At 34.3% G+C, this 19163-nt stretch overlaps 1 protein-coding gene across 6 annotated transcripts in view; it reads right to left on the bottom strand.

Annotated features, from left to right (window-relative positions):
- The window catches only part of CFAP47 (cilia and flagella associated protein 47), a 492283-nt gene that overhangs the window by 407177 nt on the left and 65943 nt on the right, over positions 1-19163 (bottom strand). For all 6 annotated transcript variants that reach the window (XM_041740236.1, XM_041740239.1, XM_041740237.1 and 3 more), the window contains 4 exons: positions 18552-18683; positions 15733-15810; positions 12379-12523; positions 8184-8278 (listed from right to left, as the gene is read on the bottom strand). In XM_041740236.1, the coding sequence (XP_041596170.1) occupies positions 8184-8278; positions 12379-12523; positions 15733-15810; positions 18552-18683 (450 nt within the window). The remainder of the gene's footprint in view (positions 1-8183; positions 8279-12378; positions 12524-15732; positions 15811-18551; positions 18684-19163) is intronic.

Below are 19163 nucleotides of genomic sequence, written 5' to 3'. Positions count from 1 at the left end.
ACTACATGAGGTCACAGATGTGAACTAAACCTATTGTGGTAATCATTTCACAATATGCACACATATTAAATCATTATGCTGTACACCTGAAACTAATATAAGTTATATGTCAATTATATCTCAATTAAAAAAAAAAACAGGGAAGCTTGCCTGGAAGAAGTATTAGAAACCACTATTAAGATATAGGTAAAAGGGAGTGGGGAAAGTAGGAGAGACCCATTGGCCTTAGTTTTCTGAAGGGAAGCCAGAGAACTGATTACAGCAAAACAGAAAGTTCCCAAGAGAAAACATAAATACTAAAGAAACATCATGTCATTTTAGAATGAACAATAGGAAATGAAACAACATTAAATGGGCTCCATCTAAAGTGGAACATAAGTCAGTGGAAACTCATATGAAATCTGTAAATGAAGTCTAAGAGGTAATACTAATAAAGAATTTAAGAATGAGAAACAAGAGAAACTCTCCTTTTGCTCTGGATGCTATATATTTTTAGGAAGAGGAATATATGGAAAAAACTTTTTAAAGTCTGTCCATGATTTGATCTGACACAGAATTGTTACTCATGCTTAACAACTGGGATGACAGATATTTTGTATCAAATAATGCCACCTCTAATGACATGATATTAATTTTTTGAGTTGTCTTGTACACATGTATATTTAAGATGGCATTTCCCAATATTCTACAAATTCCTGACAAACGTCAATTTCTTTTCTTTTTTTCCATTGTATTATGGGTTCTTACTTTATTTGCTTCTATAGATACTCTTGTAGATATAATGAGTTAAGCATCTAGAAATTATCCCCCAAATAAATTTAATCCCAGAAGGAAGTAATTTCTTCTTATGAATATGGAAAATGGAACAGAAGAGAGACCATGTAAAGTGGTAATTGAAATTCAGAGGAGTGTAACTTTATGAAATGGAAGATTTTGAGTGCTTATGACTAGGAAAAAAGTTAATAAACCTAAAGAATAGATACAAAAGTTTTGTGTCTATTGGTTAAAGGAATATGTACTATTCTTCATCATGTATGGATTCCTAACATGGTATCATTAGGGTCCAGTGGGTCAGGAGGTTGAGGACATAACACTGTATTATTCAAGCTGTACAATTCACCAGCAGGTAGCCTTGACAAGTCAGTTAGCTTCACTGTGCATCGGCTTCTATGACTGGGAAAAGGGGGAGGAGGCGCCTGGGTGGCTCAGTGGTTGAGCATCTGCCTCAGCTTAGGGCATGATCCTGGGGTCATGGGATTGAGTCCTGCAGTGGGACTCCCTGCAGGAAGCCTGCTTCTCCCTCTGTCCATGTTTCTGCTTCTCTCTGCTTCTTTGTGTCTCTCATGAATAAATAAATAAAATCTTAAAAAAAAAACAAAAAGAAAGAAAGAAAAGGGGGGAAAAATCTAAGGTCTTAATGCTAGTCTTATTGGATTCACATGGAACTAAAGTGATATTAGATATATGAGTACTTTATAAAGTCTAAGTACTATATAATTATCAATTAAAGGATTATAATTTTTAAAAGAAAAAAATTTGAATAGATCCAAAACAAGCAAATAGATTGACTTAGTAGTTTAAAATAAATATGACAAAAGAAAGCCAAAGACCAGATGATTTCAATGGTGAAATATAGCACTAAATTTAAAAAGATTTACAATACAATCCTTCATAAATTCTTTCAAAAATAGAAGAAGAGAGGACACTTCTCACCTCATTCTAAGTCAATATTACCCTGATACCAAAACCAAACAAAGACATTTGTCTTTGGGAAGGAAGGAAACTACAGATCAATATTCCTTATGAGCATAGATGCAAAACCCCTCAAGAAAATACAAAGGAAATTGGATGCAGTAATATGTAAAAAAGATTATACTCCAAGTATAATGATCAAGGAGGATTTATCCCAGAAATGTAAAGTTGGTTTAACACATAGAAATCAATCAAAATAATGCATCATATTAATAGAGGACAAATCAAGATCATTAAAATAGATGCCAAAAATGTTTGACAAAATCCAAATTTCTTCCATGATCAGAATAACCAGGAATAGAAGAGAACTTCCTTAACCTGAAGAAAGGAATCTACAAAAAAAATTGTTAACATCATATTTAAAGATGAAAGATTGATGCTTTCCTTCTAATAACAGGAACAAGTTAAGACGTTTGCTCTCACCACTTCTAAACCACATTGTACTGGTGGTTCTGGAAGTCTGGGGGAAAAATTTTCCAGATTGGACAAAAAACTTTCCAGATTGAAAACTCAGGGAGTAAAACAATTTTCCAGATTGGAAGTAAAATTTTCTCTATTTGCAGGAGGCATATTCTTATAGAAAATTCTAAGGAATTTACTAACAAACTACTAGAACTAATGAATAAGTTCAATAAGGTTACAAAATACTAGATCAATGTTTAAAATCAATTGTTTTTCTATACACTTAACATGAATAATTTGCAAATGAAATTAAGAAAACAATCTCATTTACAGTAGCATTAAAATGTTATAAATAAAATTAATAAAGAAATAGGAACTTTGTACACTGAAAACTACAAAACATTGTTGAAAGAAATTAAAAACCTAAATCAATGCAAAAACATCACATGTTCATGGCTTAGAAGACTTAATATTGTTAAGATGGTAATACCCCCTCAAATTGATCTATAGATTCTTCACAATCCTTATCAAAATCCCAGCTGGGGGGGGGGGTGGATCTGGGTGGCTCAGTTGGTTAAGCACCTGCCTTCAGCTCAGCTCATGATGCCAGGGTTCTGGGATCACCCTGCATCAGGCTCCCTGCTCAGTTCAGAGTCTGCTTCTCCCACTCCCTCTGTCCCTCCTCTTCATTTATGCTCTCTCTCTCTCTCTCACTCAAATAAATACATAAAATCTTTGTTTAAAAAAATCCCAGCTGGATTTTTTTTTTTGCAGTAATTGGCAAGGTAATCCTAAAATTCATATGGAAGTGCCTGGGACACAAATTAGCCAAAAATATTACTGAAGAAGAACAAAATTGGTGTACTCACATTTTCCAATTTCAAAAATTACTACAAAATTTACTATACTAATCAAGACATTGTGTTATTGGAATGAGTGAAGACATCTAGATCAATGGAACAGAATTGAAACTCCAGAGATAAACACATATATTTATGTTTAACTGACTATAGACAAGGGTGCCAAGGCAGTTTGATGTGGTAAAATAATATTTTCAATAAATTCTCCTGGAACAAATGGACATTGCATGCAAAAGAATGAAATTAGATTCTTATAGCATACACAAAAATAATTCAAAATGGATCATAGACCTAAACATAAGAGGTAATGCTATAAAACTCTTAAAAGCAAACAGAAATCTTTATGATTTGAGCTAGGAAATAGCTTCTTAGATATGACACCAGAAAGCACAAGTGACAAAAAGCAAAACAAAACAGTTACATTGGACTTTTGTCACATGTGTCCTTTACAATGGTAAATGATAATACCCAGTGTAAAGAAGAAGATATGAAGAAAAGACAGCATGGTACCACACTAGGATGTAAGCTTTCTACTATAACCCCAAGGTCCAGAAGACTGCAGGGTTGCTAGTAGGTGCTCAATAAGTATTTGTTGAATGATAATTATCAATGGAAATATAAATTGAAATAAGTTCTATGGTGGCAATGTGGATATATGTGACAATAATTAAAATACACATACCCTTTCCTCATTAATTTCAATTCTAAGTATCCAAAAGAAAAAACAGAACAAGTTCTCAAATATGAATGTGCAGATTTATGCACTACATTTTAATTTACTTATAGAATACTTAGTGATTATTTGATGGGTACCAAAAAAATATACTAATGTTACAAATATAATGTAGAACTATATCACACTGTTTTCCTCCTTGAATCAATTTGATTGATGGCATAAAATATTTAACTAAGTAAAAAAATCTGTATCTATTTTGGATTAAATTTGTATTAAATTAGTACTAGAAAAATATTTTGAACATGAGCTTAAAACATGTTGCTTCACAGAAAAGTAGGAATAAGATAAGCCAAGAAAATAATGTGACTTTGTTCTGGAAGTTCTAAACAACATAATATAAGAAAAACAGGTAAAAATTATAATTATTTAATTGGAAGAGACAACAATATTTGCAGTCTATTACGGTATTCCTGAAAAATCTAAAATAAATTGAAGGATAATTTAAACTAATTGAAGTTGGGACACCTGGGTGGCTCAGCAGTTGAGCATCTGTCTTCAGCTCAGGGTGTGATCCCAGAGTCCTGGGATCAAGTCCCATATCAGGCTCCTTGCATAGAGCCTGCTTCTCCCTCTGCCTATGTCTCTGCCTCTCTCTCTCTCTATGTCTCTCATGAATACATAAATAAAATCTTTTTAAAAAACAAATAATAAAATAATTGATGTTTAAAGTAGGAAGGACAGTTGGAGTTTTTTGTTGTTTTTTTTAAGCAGACCCCATACCTGGTGTGGAGCCTGGTGTGGGGCTGGAACTCACGATTCCTGAGGTCAAGACCTGAGTTGAGATCAAGAGTTGGACACTTAACCACCCAAGCACCCCAAGAAAGACAGTACTATATGTAACTCACGAACATTATTTTTGAAATTTAAGAGCATAAAATATATAAAACCCAAACCATTTACACAGCACAAAACATAGAAAAATTACTTCAAAATGTTTCAAAATTTGCTGAGTAGTATAAAACATTTTAATAAAATAAAAGGCTTGGGGTCCCTGGGTGGCTCAGTCCTTTGAGCATCTGACTCTTGGTTTCCTTCAGCTCAGGTCATGATCTCATGGGTCATGAGATTCAGCCCCTCCTCAGCCTCCGTGCTCAGTTGGGAGTCTGCTTGAAGATGCTCTCCCTCTGCTCCTTCCCCAGCTCATGCTCTTTCTTTCTTTCTCTCTCAAAAAAAAACTTATCTTTAAAAAATAATAAATAAAATAAAAGGCTTATCTTATTTCTGAATAGGAAGCTCAGTTTTATACAGAAATCACTTCCTTGTAATTTTATTAGTTTAATGCAATGCAAATCAAAATCCCCATAGAACTTATAGCTATAAACTTGAGAAAATGTTTCCAAAGTTTATCAGGAAAAATAAAACAGAAAACTGGCCAATAATAGTGTAAAAAGAAAATAATAGAGGCCACCTATCCTACCAGAGAATTCAAAGAATTTTAACAGTACCAACCTGGCCAAATTGTTAGCAAATAAATCACTACTGTTGTAGGGTAGTTTGTTATGCAAGAGGAATTCAAGATATGCAATTTAAAATGATCTTTCACCTATAAGATTGTCAGAATATTATACATGCATGCATATATAATTGATTCAGCCTAGTTATACAAAGACAATGAGCAACATTTTACACTGTTACTGGCATTTAGTATAACTGGTATAACTTTTTTGGAGAGCAATTTGGCAAAACATATCAACAGCCTAAAATATGTACATAGAGTTTGACCCAACTATTCTCCTTCAAGAAATATATAATGAAAATAAATACAAAATCAAACATTTATCTACAAGGATGTTTCCCACGGTATCATTTATAAAGCCCCCAAAATGGAAATATCTTAAGTGTATAGTAAGAAGGATTAGTGAAGGGAGTATAACATGATATAGCCACTAAATAATAGGATAGATCATTCCTAAAAAATTAGATTGCATTTAGAATACTTAATGACACAAAAAGTTAACGATAACATTTTAATTGATACATTGAGTAATAAAATGCTGGTTAAAGATAATTCATAAAGTATTATCTCATTACAATTATAGAAATATAAGTATGGAGAGAGACAGAGGGAGAGGGAGAAAAACAGAGAGTCCTAAATATAACCAGAGGTCATTGTTAAGTATTGGGATTATTATTGCTTATTTTTTTTTCTTTCTCCTCTTCTAAACTCCCATTTTAAGAAGCAGGAAGAGAGTTTCAGTGACATGTTCGATTAAAATATAAGTTGATGCTGACAAAACTTGCAAATGGTCAGGGTATGTGAGAGTTGAGAAGACATTAGAATACTGTAAAAATTAGGGGCATCTGGGTGGCTCAGTCAGTTGAGTGTCTTCTTCTGGCTTGGGTCATGATCCCAGGGTCCTGGGATCCAGCCCCACATTGGGCTCCCTGCTTGCTGGGGAGCCTGCTTCTCCCTTTCCCTCTGCCTGCCACTCCCCCTGCTTATGCTTGCTCTCTCTCTCTCTCTGTCAAATAAATAAATAAAAATTGGAAAAAACTACTGTAAAAAGTAAAAAGAAAAACATCTCCTGAATCTCTGCAAGTAACTTGTTGATTATACTTTTTGTCTGAATTAGAAAGACAAATTAAAAATATTCTGACAATATTTCATGCACTTCAAAGTCCTTTGCTGAAAAGATAAAAGGAAGACCTAAATAATATTTGTACTCTGATATTATCTGATAGCCTAAATTAGGCCAAAGTAAAATATTTGCAAGCTTAAAAAAAAAAAAAAAAAGAAAGAATGTTCTCTCTCTTCTTGATAACCTTGGTAAAAAGTATTTATCTAGAGAAGAGATGGTTAGCAGAGGGGAAGTGAGTGGGCAGATGGATGAAACAGGTGATGGGGATTAAGAGTACACTTACAGTGATGAATACTGAGTAATGTAAAGAATTACTGAATCATTATATTGTACACCTGAAACTAATATAACACTGTATGCTAATTGTACTTCAATTAAAAAATAGAGATTTTTTTCCAAAATAAATAAAATTAAAAGTATCTAAATATGATTGTTCATTAATGTAGATGAAACCTATGGAAATCGAATATAATATAGTATACAACTGTGTATACTTAATATTGTGTATGAGAATTTTCATGTTCTCTAATGTCAGAAAAGTAGCTTTTGCTACCTCATGCACTATGTTTGCCTACAGCTAGAAGAGACACCAGTGAACTCCGTAGACGATATCATTCCATGTGAATCACATGTGTACAATATCCATAAAACATACCCCAACCAATGTACTTAAAAAAGCAAAATGCTCTTCAGCATTTTCTTAAATCTAAAGATGTCCTCACATTTCTTTTATCTTTTCCTCCTGAAAGGTAAGTAACAGCTATCGTTGTTCCTAAAATAAGATTTAAATTTCAGGAAACTATATTTCAGTGACATGACTAAGAACGGATAGACAGTACCTTGCATTCAATACACTCTCTTACTGTGTTATTATTTTCACTTAGTTCTTTCTATTCTACCTATTGGGTACAAGGCTTCATGCTAGTTATGCTGGAATATATAAAGTGTTTTGGTGTAAGAATATTATACTCTAGGGATGCCTGGGTGGCTCAGTGGTTGAGCATCTACCTTTGGCTCAGGTCATGATCCTGGGATCAAGTCCCACATTGGGCTCCCTGTATGGAGCCTGCTCCTCCCTCTGCCTGTGTCTCTGACCTTCTCTCTCTCTCTCTCTCTCTCTCTCTCTCTCTGTGTGTGTGTCTCTCACGAATAAATAAATAAAATCTTTAAAAGAAAATTTTAAAAAGAATGTTATACTCTAATTGTCACAGAGAAATTTGATTCCTATTTAGGAGGATGCAGCAACATGACTTTCCACATCATGGGTAGCAAGAAGCTTTCTCCTTGGCACTTTTGTAGCAAAATCTCTGAAGGAAAAACATATGAGAAATGGCCCCTGAAACTTGGCCAATGGTACGTCTCACTCTTGGGCATATTCCAGGGAAGGTGTTTTCTTTTCTTTTGTTTGTTGTTTTTAAATTATTAAACATCGAGGGACACTATTAAAAAAAACAGTATCACAGCAACCCCTCTTAAATCCTCTGGTAATTTCAGGTCGTGATTCCAAGAGCATTAAATATAAGTACAAAGTACATGCTGGCTCAAATATAAGTGATTTTGAGTTAGCCTCGAGTGTCCTTCATAACGTGTCATATCTTGAATTCTCTAGAGAGCAGAACTGAGACCATAGTTTCCTTGTTTATGCTCTCTGTACCTCCTGAGATACTCTGCAAGCATGAGCCAGGCACTTCTAGCAACCACCTTACTGAATTAAAAGATATACTCAGCCATGCGTACAAGTTAGAAAAAGACCCAGAGCAAAAGGAGCTTAGGTGATCTTTGATAGCTTCTGAGTTAGGATTATCTTAACTCCTCTACTCTCCAGTCATATGAGTAATAGAAAGCTGAACATACCTCTTTGGGAGAAAATGCTATGCCACATTCCAGGGATGTGCCTTCCTCTAACTCCAAAGAATATATGTCAGGAAATGCACAGTCTGTGAATTCCTCTATAAGACATAAAAAAGAACATATATTTTTTAAAAGCCAGATACATATCTATAATACCACTATTAAATGTAGAAATGAAATTTTGAGAAACCTCATAAACATGTTTATAATAGTAAAAAACCAGTTACTGTGCAGGACTGCATATGGTTGCTGTTGGTTAAAGAATGACTCTTAATACCAAGGTTCCAATCGGCAAAACTGATATTCAAACATGCATCAAACATAGATTCAATTAGCAAAGCAAACAGTAAACCCATCTTTTAAAATCACCAAAGGTCAAGGATCATATCACAGCCATATTCACAAGGATATAGAAAGGAATGAAGGTCAAAGTCAAGTAAGGGACTGAATCTTAGGCCCAAGAAAGTGAGAGACTCCCTCTCCAGCAAAGACAGCAGGGAAGACCCAGATCTTCTCTGATGCCTCCAAGAGGCCACAGTGAAGCTAAAGACAGTTTTATCCAAGGTCACTTTTTGACAAAATAGAATCAGTCCAGACATAAAAGCATTAGATAGAGATACAGAAACAATTGTCAAAAAATAATGCAAACTTCAGGGTAAAAAATTATAACCACTTACAGAAACTTCTACAAGTTCCTGAAAGATCAAATGTTTGTTATAGTAGAACCTCTGTCCTCATCTAAACAATTCTAAAAACTCTTATTTTCTCCCTCAAGTTTTCTGATTAATCCAAGGAATGATGATCATTTCAATCACCCCTAGGTGGAAATGAACTTCAATAACTCATTGCACCCTCCTTTAACTTACTCAATTTCACTCACTATGATGAAAAAACTATTATATGACCAAAAAATTCATAAAGTGTATATTAACACCAGCACAGTTTGTAGTGTGGGAAAAGATACACATATTATACAGCAAAGAATGCCCACCTAGAATGGGTATGTATCTGGAACATAGAAAATATAATAAAAACAGATGGATAAATACTCATAAATATATTTGGAATATATATAAACATATAGTTTGTGACATGTAATAATCCAAGACAGCTTCAGTAAATATTTCTTGAGTGCCTATAATGCACACAGCACTATATTGGACAAGTCTAGCAGAAAACAACAATTATAAACATAGTCCTTGACCTCATGGATATCACAGTGTAGTTGGGCAGTCAAACAGGTACACAACTCTCTTTGATATAAGGCAGACATTGTTAGTGCTAAAATGAGACTTAAACAATGTCCTAGGGGAGTAAAGATTAAAAAAATAATTTTAACCAACTGGACAGGCATGGGTATGGGGCTAAATACTCATAGGAACTCATGAGTTTTAAGCTATTTTATAAAAGAGGGTGGGATCGCAGACATCAGGAACAAAAGAGGAAGAATCATGCTAGGAGAAGGGAAGCCCAGTGCCATTGGAAGGAAACATGGAACACAATCTGGCTGCAGCAGAGACAGACAGAGGAGCCTGCAATGGGAAAGGTGACAGGAAAGACAAGGTGGAGTCATACCCAAATGGCCCTCAACATTTCCTCTCCCATAACTCCTCTATCCGATAATCTTGAAATGATCACGAGGAAAACCAAGTCTAATTTGTCACAGGAGGGTATTTATGTGTTAAAATACTTGTAATAATGAAACACATTTTCAGAACATTTTAAGTATAAACTTTACTGCAAATTGTTAATAATTATTAAGATCAAGGGAAGTATCTCCTAGACTGTGTGAGTAGCCTGCTGCTAAGAACCACTGCTATTGGTAATAAGAAACCAGCAAAAGTTTTTGAGTAGAGGATAGATGTGATACGATTCTTGCTTTAGGGAGCTCACTCCCAGAAGAGGTCTGAGGAGAAAAGCTTAGAGGCAGGGGAAGCATTTGAAAAGATGATGCAGTGGCCTCAAAGGGAGGCTTAAGCGAGGGATAAGGCAAAATTGTGGAAACAAATGTACTTTGCAGACTAGCTTTGCAGATTAACAAGAGTCTGTGATCCAATGAACAAGGTGCATGACTGTATATGAGGCAGTCAGTGAGAGTAAAGTATTAAGCAACTAAAGTTTCAGCATCCAGAATAAAAAAAAGAAGAAGAAGAATATGGACTTCATATTCCAGTTGCCTGCTGCTATCATTCCTGGGCTAGCGCACAGTCTTATTACATACCACGCTCACCTAAACCTGATCCTCCTCCTGTATTACATCAACCATGAATTTTACCTCCAGTCATTTACCTCTTATAATCAAAACCTGAGAGAGATTTGAGCCTGGCTCCTCCTCCCTAATACCCATGTCTCCTTGGTAAACAAGTCAGAGCACTTCTGTCTCGACACCTTCATACTCCCTTGCTTCCCATCTCTAGCACCACTCCCTGTGTTCGGGCTTTCATCACTTCTCACCCAGATGGCCACAACCCCTAGCTAACCTCCTTCTCTCTGGTCTTACCTTTTCCCATTTCCACATGTTCCTCCAGCCCATTTTCAACTTTGCTCCAAAAGAAAAATCAGCAAAATGTGAGTTCTGATCATATCACTGCCTAGATATATGTCCTCTGATGGTGCTGCCTATTCACCAGGAGAAAAGTCCAGAAAAGATCCTTCATGACCTGGATCTCACTTGCCCTTCCAGTCCTGTTCTTCCACACTCTGGACATCTTGAACTACTTACCATATTGACTCATTTCTAGACCCTTGCTTGCATTCTTTTACATATTCCCCCTTTTCTTGTGTATCTGCAAGACTAGGATTAGGCATGAACTTCTCCAAGAAATCTTTCCTTAGGCTGATTGCTGGTCTTCCCTAACATATGCTCCCTTAGTACCATGAACCCACTTGTCTCACAGAACCTGCCCTGCTCGATGGTAATAAGCTGATCCTTTGACCACTTCACCTACTGTTACAGATGTTCCTCATTTGTCACTTAGATTCAATAGCCAGCTTTTCTGTTCTGCTCTGTCCTGACTTCTATAGGTCAACTCATCTAGGCCCTCTTGCTCTTCTGCCTCTGACTTGGTTCAACCTCACAGAGACACCAGTAGGCTATCAGAAGGTAGGAGGTATTTATGCCTTCATGTCTTCACTGCCTTGTCTATGGTTCTGGCAATGGCTGCAATTCCCTTACAGCTAAAGCTCTAATCAATTGGCTCCTCTTTCATAGTTTCACCGGTCATGGGGTTGCAGTAATACCTTGCCTCCTGTTAGTCCTTCAGGTGCAGAGGTAGTAGCAGCATCCATTCCTGGTTGATTTCTTTTAATCCAGCTCCCACCTCCATAGATAATTCCTTCATTAAACTCTCTTCAGTTAAACCCTTTGAGTGAGTCATCTGTTAACTACTGAAATCCTGACTGATACACTTGCTGTTTACTTCTTGAGAACATGTAAAATATCTTATTATCTTTACACACTCAAAGTCTAGTATCTAGCATATGATTGGTATTCAACAAACATCTATTGAAGAAGAAATGACCAAACTAATGGTTGGCAAACTTTCTATAAGGGTCCAGATATGAAGTACTGTAGGCTCTGCAAGCCATATGGTTTCTTTCTCAAATATTAAACTCTGCCATTGTAGTATGCAAGCAGCCATAAATAGTACACAAACAAATGTGTCTGTACTCTAATAAAATTTTATTTATAAAAACATGTAACAGGCCAGATTACCCACAAGCTTTACTGTGCCAACCCCTGGAGCAAACAAATGAAATGTCTTTGTAGAAGTGCCTATCTTTTAAACTTAATGTGATATAAAGTTACTTAATACATGAATAAACATATATAAAGAACTCTCTAAAGACATTTACCTGACACTCTTGGGCAATTAAAATTAGCAATTAATTATTTCATTTTCATTTACAGTATATGCTTAACTTTATTTTCTTTTACTTATATGTAACATTCTTAACTAACTATATTGAATCAACTAAGCATGGTTATATGTTATAAATCACCAAAGAATTCTGATATTAACATTGATATATTTCTAGAAATAAAACCATGGTGGCTTACAGAAATAAGAAAAGCATGCATTAAGTAATTAAAAATATTTAAGAACAATTGCCCTTGAGTTACAGTATTTTTAGCATTATACCGTAAAGCAACTTAAAACTATCTTATAAGAGTATCATTATAGTATAGAAGCCATACTTGATTTATCTTTAAAATCCAAAGAAAAATATTCAAAGTCTTGTAGATTAAATTCCACTCTGGCACGTGTTATACCTTTGTTTTTTATTATAAATGGGATAATCTGAGTAGTACCAACATAGGTACCACTGAAGTTGAATACATCCTAAAATTAAAAAGAGAGAAAGAATTAGAAAGCAGAATAATATTTTATGAAAATAATGTAAATCAAAAATTACACTTTAAGAGAGTAGACCTTAAAGTTCTTATCACAAGAGAAAGAATGTAACTATATTTGGTGATAGATGTTAAATAGACTCATTATGGTGATCATTTTGCAATACATACAAATATTGAATCACTATGTGGTACACATAAAACTAACATAATGTTATAGGTCAATTATACCTCGATGAAAAATGTATACTGTTATTTTTCATCAAGGATATTAAAACTCCTGTTCTCTAGCAAAACTGGTCACATTTTCCTTCCTCTCCCCTACCTCCTCTATGTAATCAGCTACCAAATCCCATTTATCCTGCCTCCTTCACCTCTTATCCTTAAAGTAATTGTATGAAATTAATAATTCATCACTTACCATTTCATTTCTAGATTTGTACTTTCTCCAATTCTCCTCTCCACAGATAAGTCACAATTAAATTAATCAAAAATGTGTACTTCCTATCTTAAAATGTGATGATTCTCCTCCAACTACCAGACAATGTCCAAGTGCCTCAGCAGGCTCATAAAGTTCACCTTGACCTTCCTCTGCCTCACCTTTCTCCACTCCTATCCTGTCATTCATACTTCAGCAAGCTATATGCACTGCCATTTCCAATCAATACCTGATGTTTCACCGTTCTGTGTCTTTATCAGTGTGTCCCTTCTGTTAGGAAGGCTTTTCTCTAACTCAGAATTGCCTGATAAAATATTATCTATCCTTCAAATCCCAGTTAGATAAACTATATTTTATTATACTGTGCTTGGAACTACTTCTGTTCCTTCTTTTCCCTCACCATTACAACATCAGAAAGTGTGTTTATTTGTTTACCAATCTGTCTCTCCTAGTGGACCATAGGCCTGATTCATTTTTGTATTCCTAGCACCTAATGCCTAGCTTTAATATAGGTAAGGAATGCTTATTGAATGTATCTTAACTTTAGCTTACCTGCCAGGTATGTGCCTACATCACAAAGCTCTGTAGAACTCTTCTTATGGCAGAAATATATACATAGCCTTACAATTACTTAGTAAAAGAATTACATACAACATTAAAGAGAAAGTGGCAACAATATCCTGTTGTTAAGGAAATTATTGCATTAAGGTCAACCGGCCACTATTTGTTTCACCTAAAATATCAACCCGGTTCTAGAGGTAAAATCTGTAAAATCCAATACAGGTAATAAAAGCTTGATGCTTTGTATATGCAAAAAAAAAAAAAAAAAACTTCTCTTATACTATTCTGGCCTTGTACATATGCTCATTTGGATAAAATGTCCTAATTGTTATTAAGATACATATTCAATGCCATACAGTTATTAAATGTCTTACTGATGATGCCAGAATATTATTTTTTAAAAGGCAGCTAGGGATCCCTGGGTGGCGCAGCGGTTTGGCGCCTGCCTTTGGCCCAGGGCGCGATCCTGGAGACCCGGGATCGAATCCCACATCAGGCTCCCGGTGCATGGAGCCTGCTTCTCCCTCTGCCTGTGTCTCTGCCTCTCTCTCTCTCTCTCTGTGACTATCATAAATAAAAAATTAAAAAAAAAAAAAAAAGGCAGCTAGGCAGCCATGTTTAAAACCTAACATAATCAGAGAATATTGATATATCTTAATATAAAGTCTCAAAAATTACTCAATTGTACCATAACATGCAAAGCATGCCATGAATGCCTTCAGAATATGGAAACAAAGTAGTCAAAGTCTCAATACACTTCTAATAATGTTCAAGGAGAAACACCATGGCAATGGAGAAAGCACTCTGGATACCACAGTGTTTAACCTCCAAAAATCACCATAGTCTTAGACAAGCTAACCTAGTATCTCTCAATCTATCTATACTTATCACGCCTTCAGTATCAAATAAAATATAGGTTAGAAAATTATAACTCAAAGTCAGACACTAGAATTGTGGTGATGCCATTAAAGTACAGACTAGTAACGAGGCCCTACCTGAGGCACTGTCAGCCTCATCCATTTTTGCTCAATTTAATTCAGTACCAGAATGGTGCAAGGTGCTGTAGTACTAGTAGGAAAGAAGGACAAAAGTGCAGATAACCTGAAAATAATATGGCAATTGCCATGATGAAGATGTTTCCAGAGTTTAAGATGCTTGTAACACCTTAAGAATGTCACAATGGAGGGGCATATGGGCCTGCTTTGAAGGACCAGGGTAAAGTTTTTAGATAGACAAGACCAGATTTAATTCCTGAAAGACTTGCCAGAAAAAAAAAAAAAGTATGTGTGTATACTCTAACAATTGTAGAACAAAATTTTATCAGGGTACACAACAATAATTTAAAAAAATAAATATAACTATAGTTCAGAAAATATAAATCAAGACCACAGTGAGATATCATTTTATACCTAGTAGACTGGCAAACATTAAGTCTTAAAATACAACTTATGGAGCAATGGCATGTGGAGCAATGGAAACTTGAGAAGAAAATATGGAAACTATCTTGTGAAGCCAAAAATGCACACATTCTATGACTTAGCAACTCCACTCCTAGGGAAACTCTGGCATCTGTCCCTCACAAGATATATACATGAATATTTCCAGCTGTAGTGTTTGCAATAACAAAAAAAGAAACATCTAATTGAATGGAGAACAGAATGAGTCTACAAATTAAAACAGGCCTATATAATGGACTATTAAGCAGTAGTGAGAAAATATAGCTACATGCAACTTAGATGCATTTTGGAAATGCAATATACAGTTAAAAGTAACTCACCAAAGACTACACACAGCACATCTTTATCATAAAGCTCAAAAGTGAACAAACTAAACTAAATAATGAATTGTTAAGGAATTCATACATATGTGGTGAGTCAATTAGAAAAAGTAAAGGGAGAATAATCAGAAAATTCAGTAAAGCGGTTATCTTTTAAAGAGGGGTAGAATCATGATGAAGCCTACGATGACTTTAATGGTGTTAGTAGTATTCTGAAAGTTAAGTTCAGTGATGAATTCTGAAACCTCCATTTAATATTCTGCTTCATCACATATTTATATTACATATATTAACTTCTACATGTCAAAGTACTATATAATGAGATATTTTTAAACATAAATAGGCTGACTAGGGATACATAATAAGAGTCACCACACTCAGAAAATGATTACACAAATGGTTAACATACTAACATACTCACCGGATTAATTTCCACATCAGCAATCTCAACAGATCCACCAATCCTAAGGTCTATGACATTTGCATGGTGAATAGCAACCTTATTTGAGAGAAATATAAAGCCTTGTAGAAACCACATTAAAATCTACTCATATACTACTATAGTATTACCTGGCATCTGGCAATTTTTAAAAATTTAAATAACCATAACATATTATAAATATTACAAGATTTATTCTGGTGGTTGTCATCACATTTCTTGTTATTCAGAATTGATATTCCTAAGAGGAATGAGTGTTCAGCTCTTAAAAACCTCCACCACAAATGGGACCAGTTCATAGCTTGTGAATTTAACTGCAGAGTTCTACCCATTTAACTATACATTATTGCCACTCTCTGTATGCCTTTTGTACTTACCTAATTTCAATGGATTATTCAAAATTAAAACAGATAGGGAACTAAGTACAAACATACTTCTTCCTATAGAGAGATACTAATATCCACTATGACCATAATAATAATAATGAAAGTAGCTAAAATATTGCTAAGTAAATGAGCCAAGTATAGTGCTAACTACATTGTCTCCTTTTTAACTCTCAGTATCCTGTGAGGTCACTAATATTAATATCCTAATTTCTGAGTGAGGAAAACTGAGGGTCAGAGAGGCAGAGTATTTTGTCTTTTTCTTGATGTTTCAAAACAGCAGTGGCTAAATTTCAACCAACGACTGCCTAAACACTCCATTGCCTCTGAGAAAATTAACATAGTGAACTAAGAATCTAGTTGTATAATTCCTATAAAATTAGAACTGTAGATTATCTGAACATGTAAATGTCTAAGCAAAATCTCAGAAGCAGAAAAACAGCATTCACTGAAAGCCCTACCTGTATAAGAACAGGGAGCATCAATTCTGGATTTAAATCTAAATATATATCTAAGAAAGAGATAGGACTATATCTTACTCTTTCCATAGAAAGACACTGACACCATTCATAGGCAAAAAAAACCTCCAAACTGTCATATTTTCTAAATTATTGGGGAGAGTGACATGTCATTTAATTTTATTAACTAAATCACTATATTCATAATATTATATGATTTCCACATCTTGTTTAAAAAACATATAGTATATGTTGGTTAATTGAATTTAAATTAATTTTTTAATTTAAAAAAGATAAAGAATATATAGTACATAAACAAAATACTTGACTAAAATCATAAAAAGGATAATTTATGATTCAGAGGAAATTACAAATCGACATGCTCTTCATTGATGAACCCCATAATTAAGTCTCAACACCTCATAGCTGGCTTTACCCACCTCCCCATTATTCATTGTACTGACTCTACAACAGAAACTAACATAAAATGTGTGCTCAGTAAATATGTGTGAATGGAAGAATAAACTAATCTTATTATATAATGTTAAAAAGGTAAGCTTTGTAAAAACAGCATACTCATCTAAAATATAGTAGAAATTAATCTTCTAGTGAAATCTATTTTTAGTGGCCATATTTTTTATTTTTTCCAGAATATTAGATAAAAAAATACTGCCCAAATCTCAGACCATGTACCATAATATATAATTTACAATCATCTTTCAATACATATTTCTTCATAAAGGATATAATCAGTAGGTTGCTTATTTGGGGCAAATTGGTATCAAGTTAAACTACATATTATTTAAAGATTGTTATGAAAAAAAGGGTTGTTATGGGAAATTAAAGATAAAATGGGGATATATCTGAAACTATTCATTTTGATTTGATAACAGTATACATATTATTTTTAATATGCATAAATGTACATAGTTGATCATCAGATTAAAAAATCAAGAGTAGGGGGATCCCTGGGTGGCTCAGCAGTTTAGCGCCTGCCTTTGGCCCAGGTCGCGATCCTGGAGTCCCGGGATCAAGTCCCACATCAGGCTCCCTGCATGGAGCCTGCTTCTCCCTCTGCCTGCGTCTCTGCCTCTTTCTCCCTCTATGTCTATCATGAATAAATAAATAAAATCTTTTAAAAAAATCAAGAGTATTTCATTCCTCGTGTTTATAATAAATTTTATCAGAGACTAGTCTTCTATGTTTTATTTACTCTATTTAATAAACAATTAGAGAAGCCCCTAAAATCAAAGTAATATCTTTTCAATTACATAATTCCCAGAATATAAATTAGTAAAATATTTTATGTATGCTATAAAATATAAATGTTAACACCATATATAATTTGCACATAATTCATATAGTCTTTGAAGCTATTTAGAATTAACATCCCAAAATTGATTAATTTTTCCTAAGGTATCTAATTAAATCAAATATCTAACTAATACCATGAAAAAAGTTATCCTTCCCTCTGTGACTAGTGAGGACTTATCACAACTCAGAGATGCCAAATATCATTCTAATTTCATGTGAAAAATGCCTCATGTTAATGAAAAGTATCCATTTCAACTTAGCAGAAATTTCCATTACTAATTTTTACCAAAAATTATCTACAAAACCTCTTGCCAGGTTCTGCTATTTCTACAAGATTGTATAGGTAAGGTTGCTTATCCTATAGATCTCTAAAAACTGCATTTCTTTAGAAATAACTAAATTGCTAACAAAGTAACCGAAATTTTAAAAATTACTCATTAGTATCATAACATTCAAACCTATTCCCATTAGAAGAAATCCTTAAAACAAGTTTTCTAAGAATAAACACACACATTTTATAGCATTATACTTACTATTATAAATCTCTGAAACAAATCCACATAGACATATATAACATATGAATATATATGTATATACATAAAAAGTATGAATACACACACATACACACACTCACACATGAACATACCTTTGCTCTTGTATCAAATTTTTCTGCTACAGTAGGTGTACAGGAGATATTGAGAACAGTTATACCTCCAAATGGAATGATTCCTTGTGATGGAACAATATTAATGGTAGGCAAAAGACTCTGGTCACAAACCTGTAATTGAAAATTTGCAGAACTGCTACATTATCCTTTAGAGTTGCTGTTCTGAAGCTTTCATAGGAAAGCTTCCAAACCACTACCCAGAGAGAGAACTCCTGGGCACAGGACATGAGATGATTTTGTAATGAGTTTTCCAATACCAGATGCACAAATAAACTTCAACAAGGATTTGTACCCCTAACCCAGCAAATGGAACTTTTAGTAGTGGTGGCATCCAGTTCAAAAAGGATGATGAAGTTTACTGTCTGAGCATTATTAAAATTTTGCAAAACTTACAAGGATGAGATATATCTGATAGAGAAGATGATAAAATTCTGGATAGTACTTTGATAGTTTGCTTTTTCCCTGACAGTAAACACTGAAAGAAAAGTTAGTGGGGAGGCAGATGATAAAGTAACCTCTTCCTGTTTTTTATTATTTCCTTAATAGCCTAATGTCTAAGATATAATTTTGACCTTCAAAAAAGTTATAAGT

Source organism: Vulpes lagopus, chromosome X, assembly GCF_018345385.1.
Source record: "Vulpes lagopus strain Blue_001 chromosome X, ASM1834538v1, whole genome shotgun sequence".
Taxonomy (NCBI): domain Eukaryota; kingdom Metazoa; phylum Chordata; class Mammalia; order Carnivora; family Canidae; genus Vulpes; species Vulpes lagopus.
This window is presented reverse-complemented; position numbering and strand designations above follow the sequence as displayed.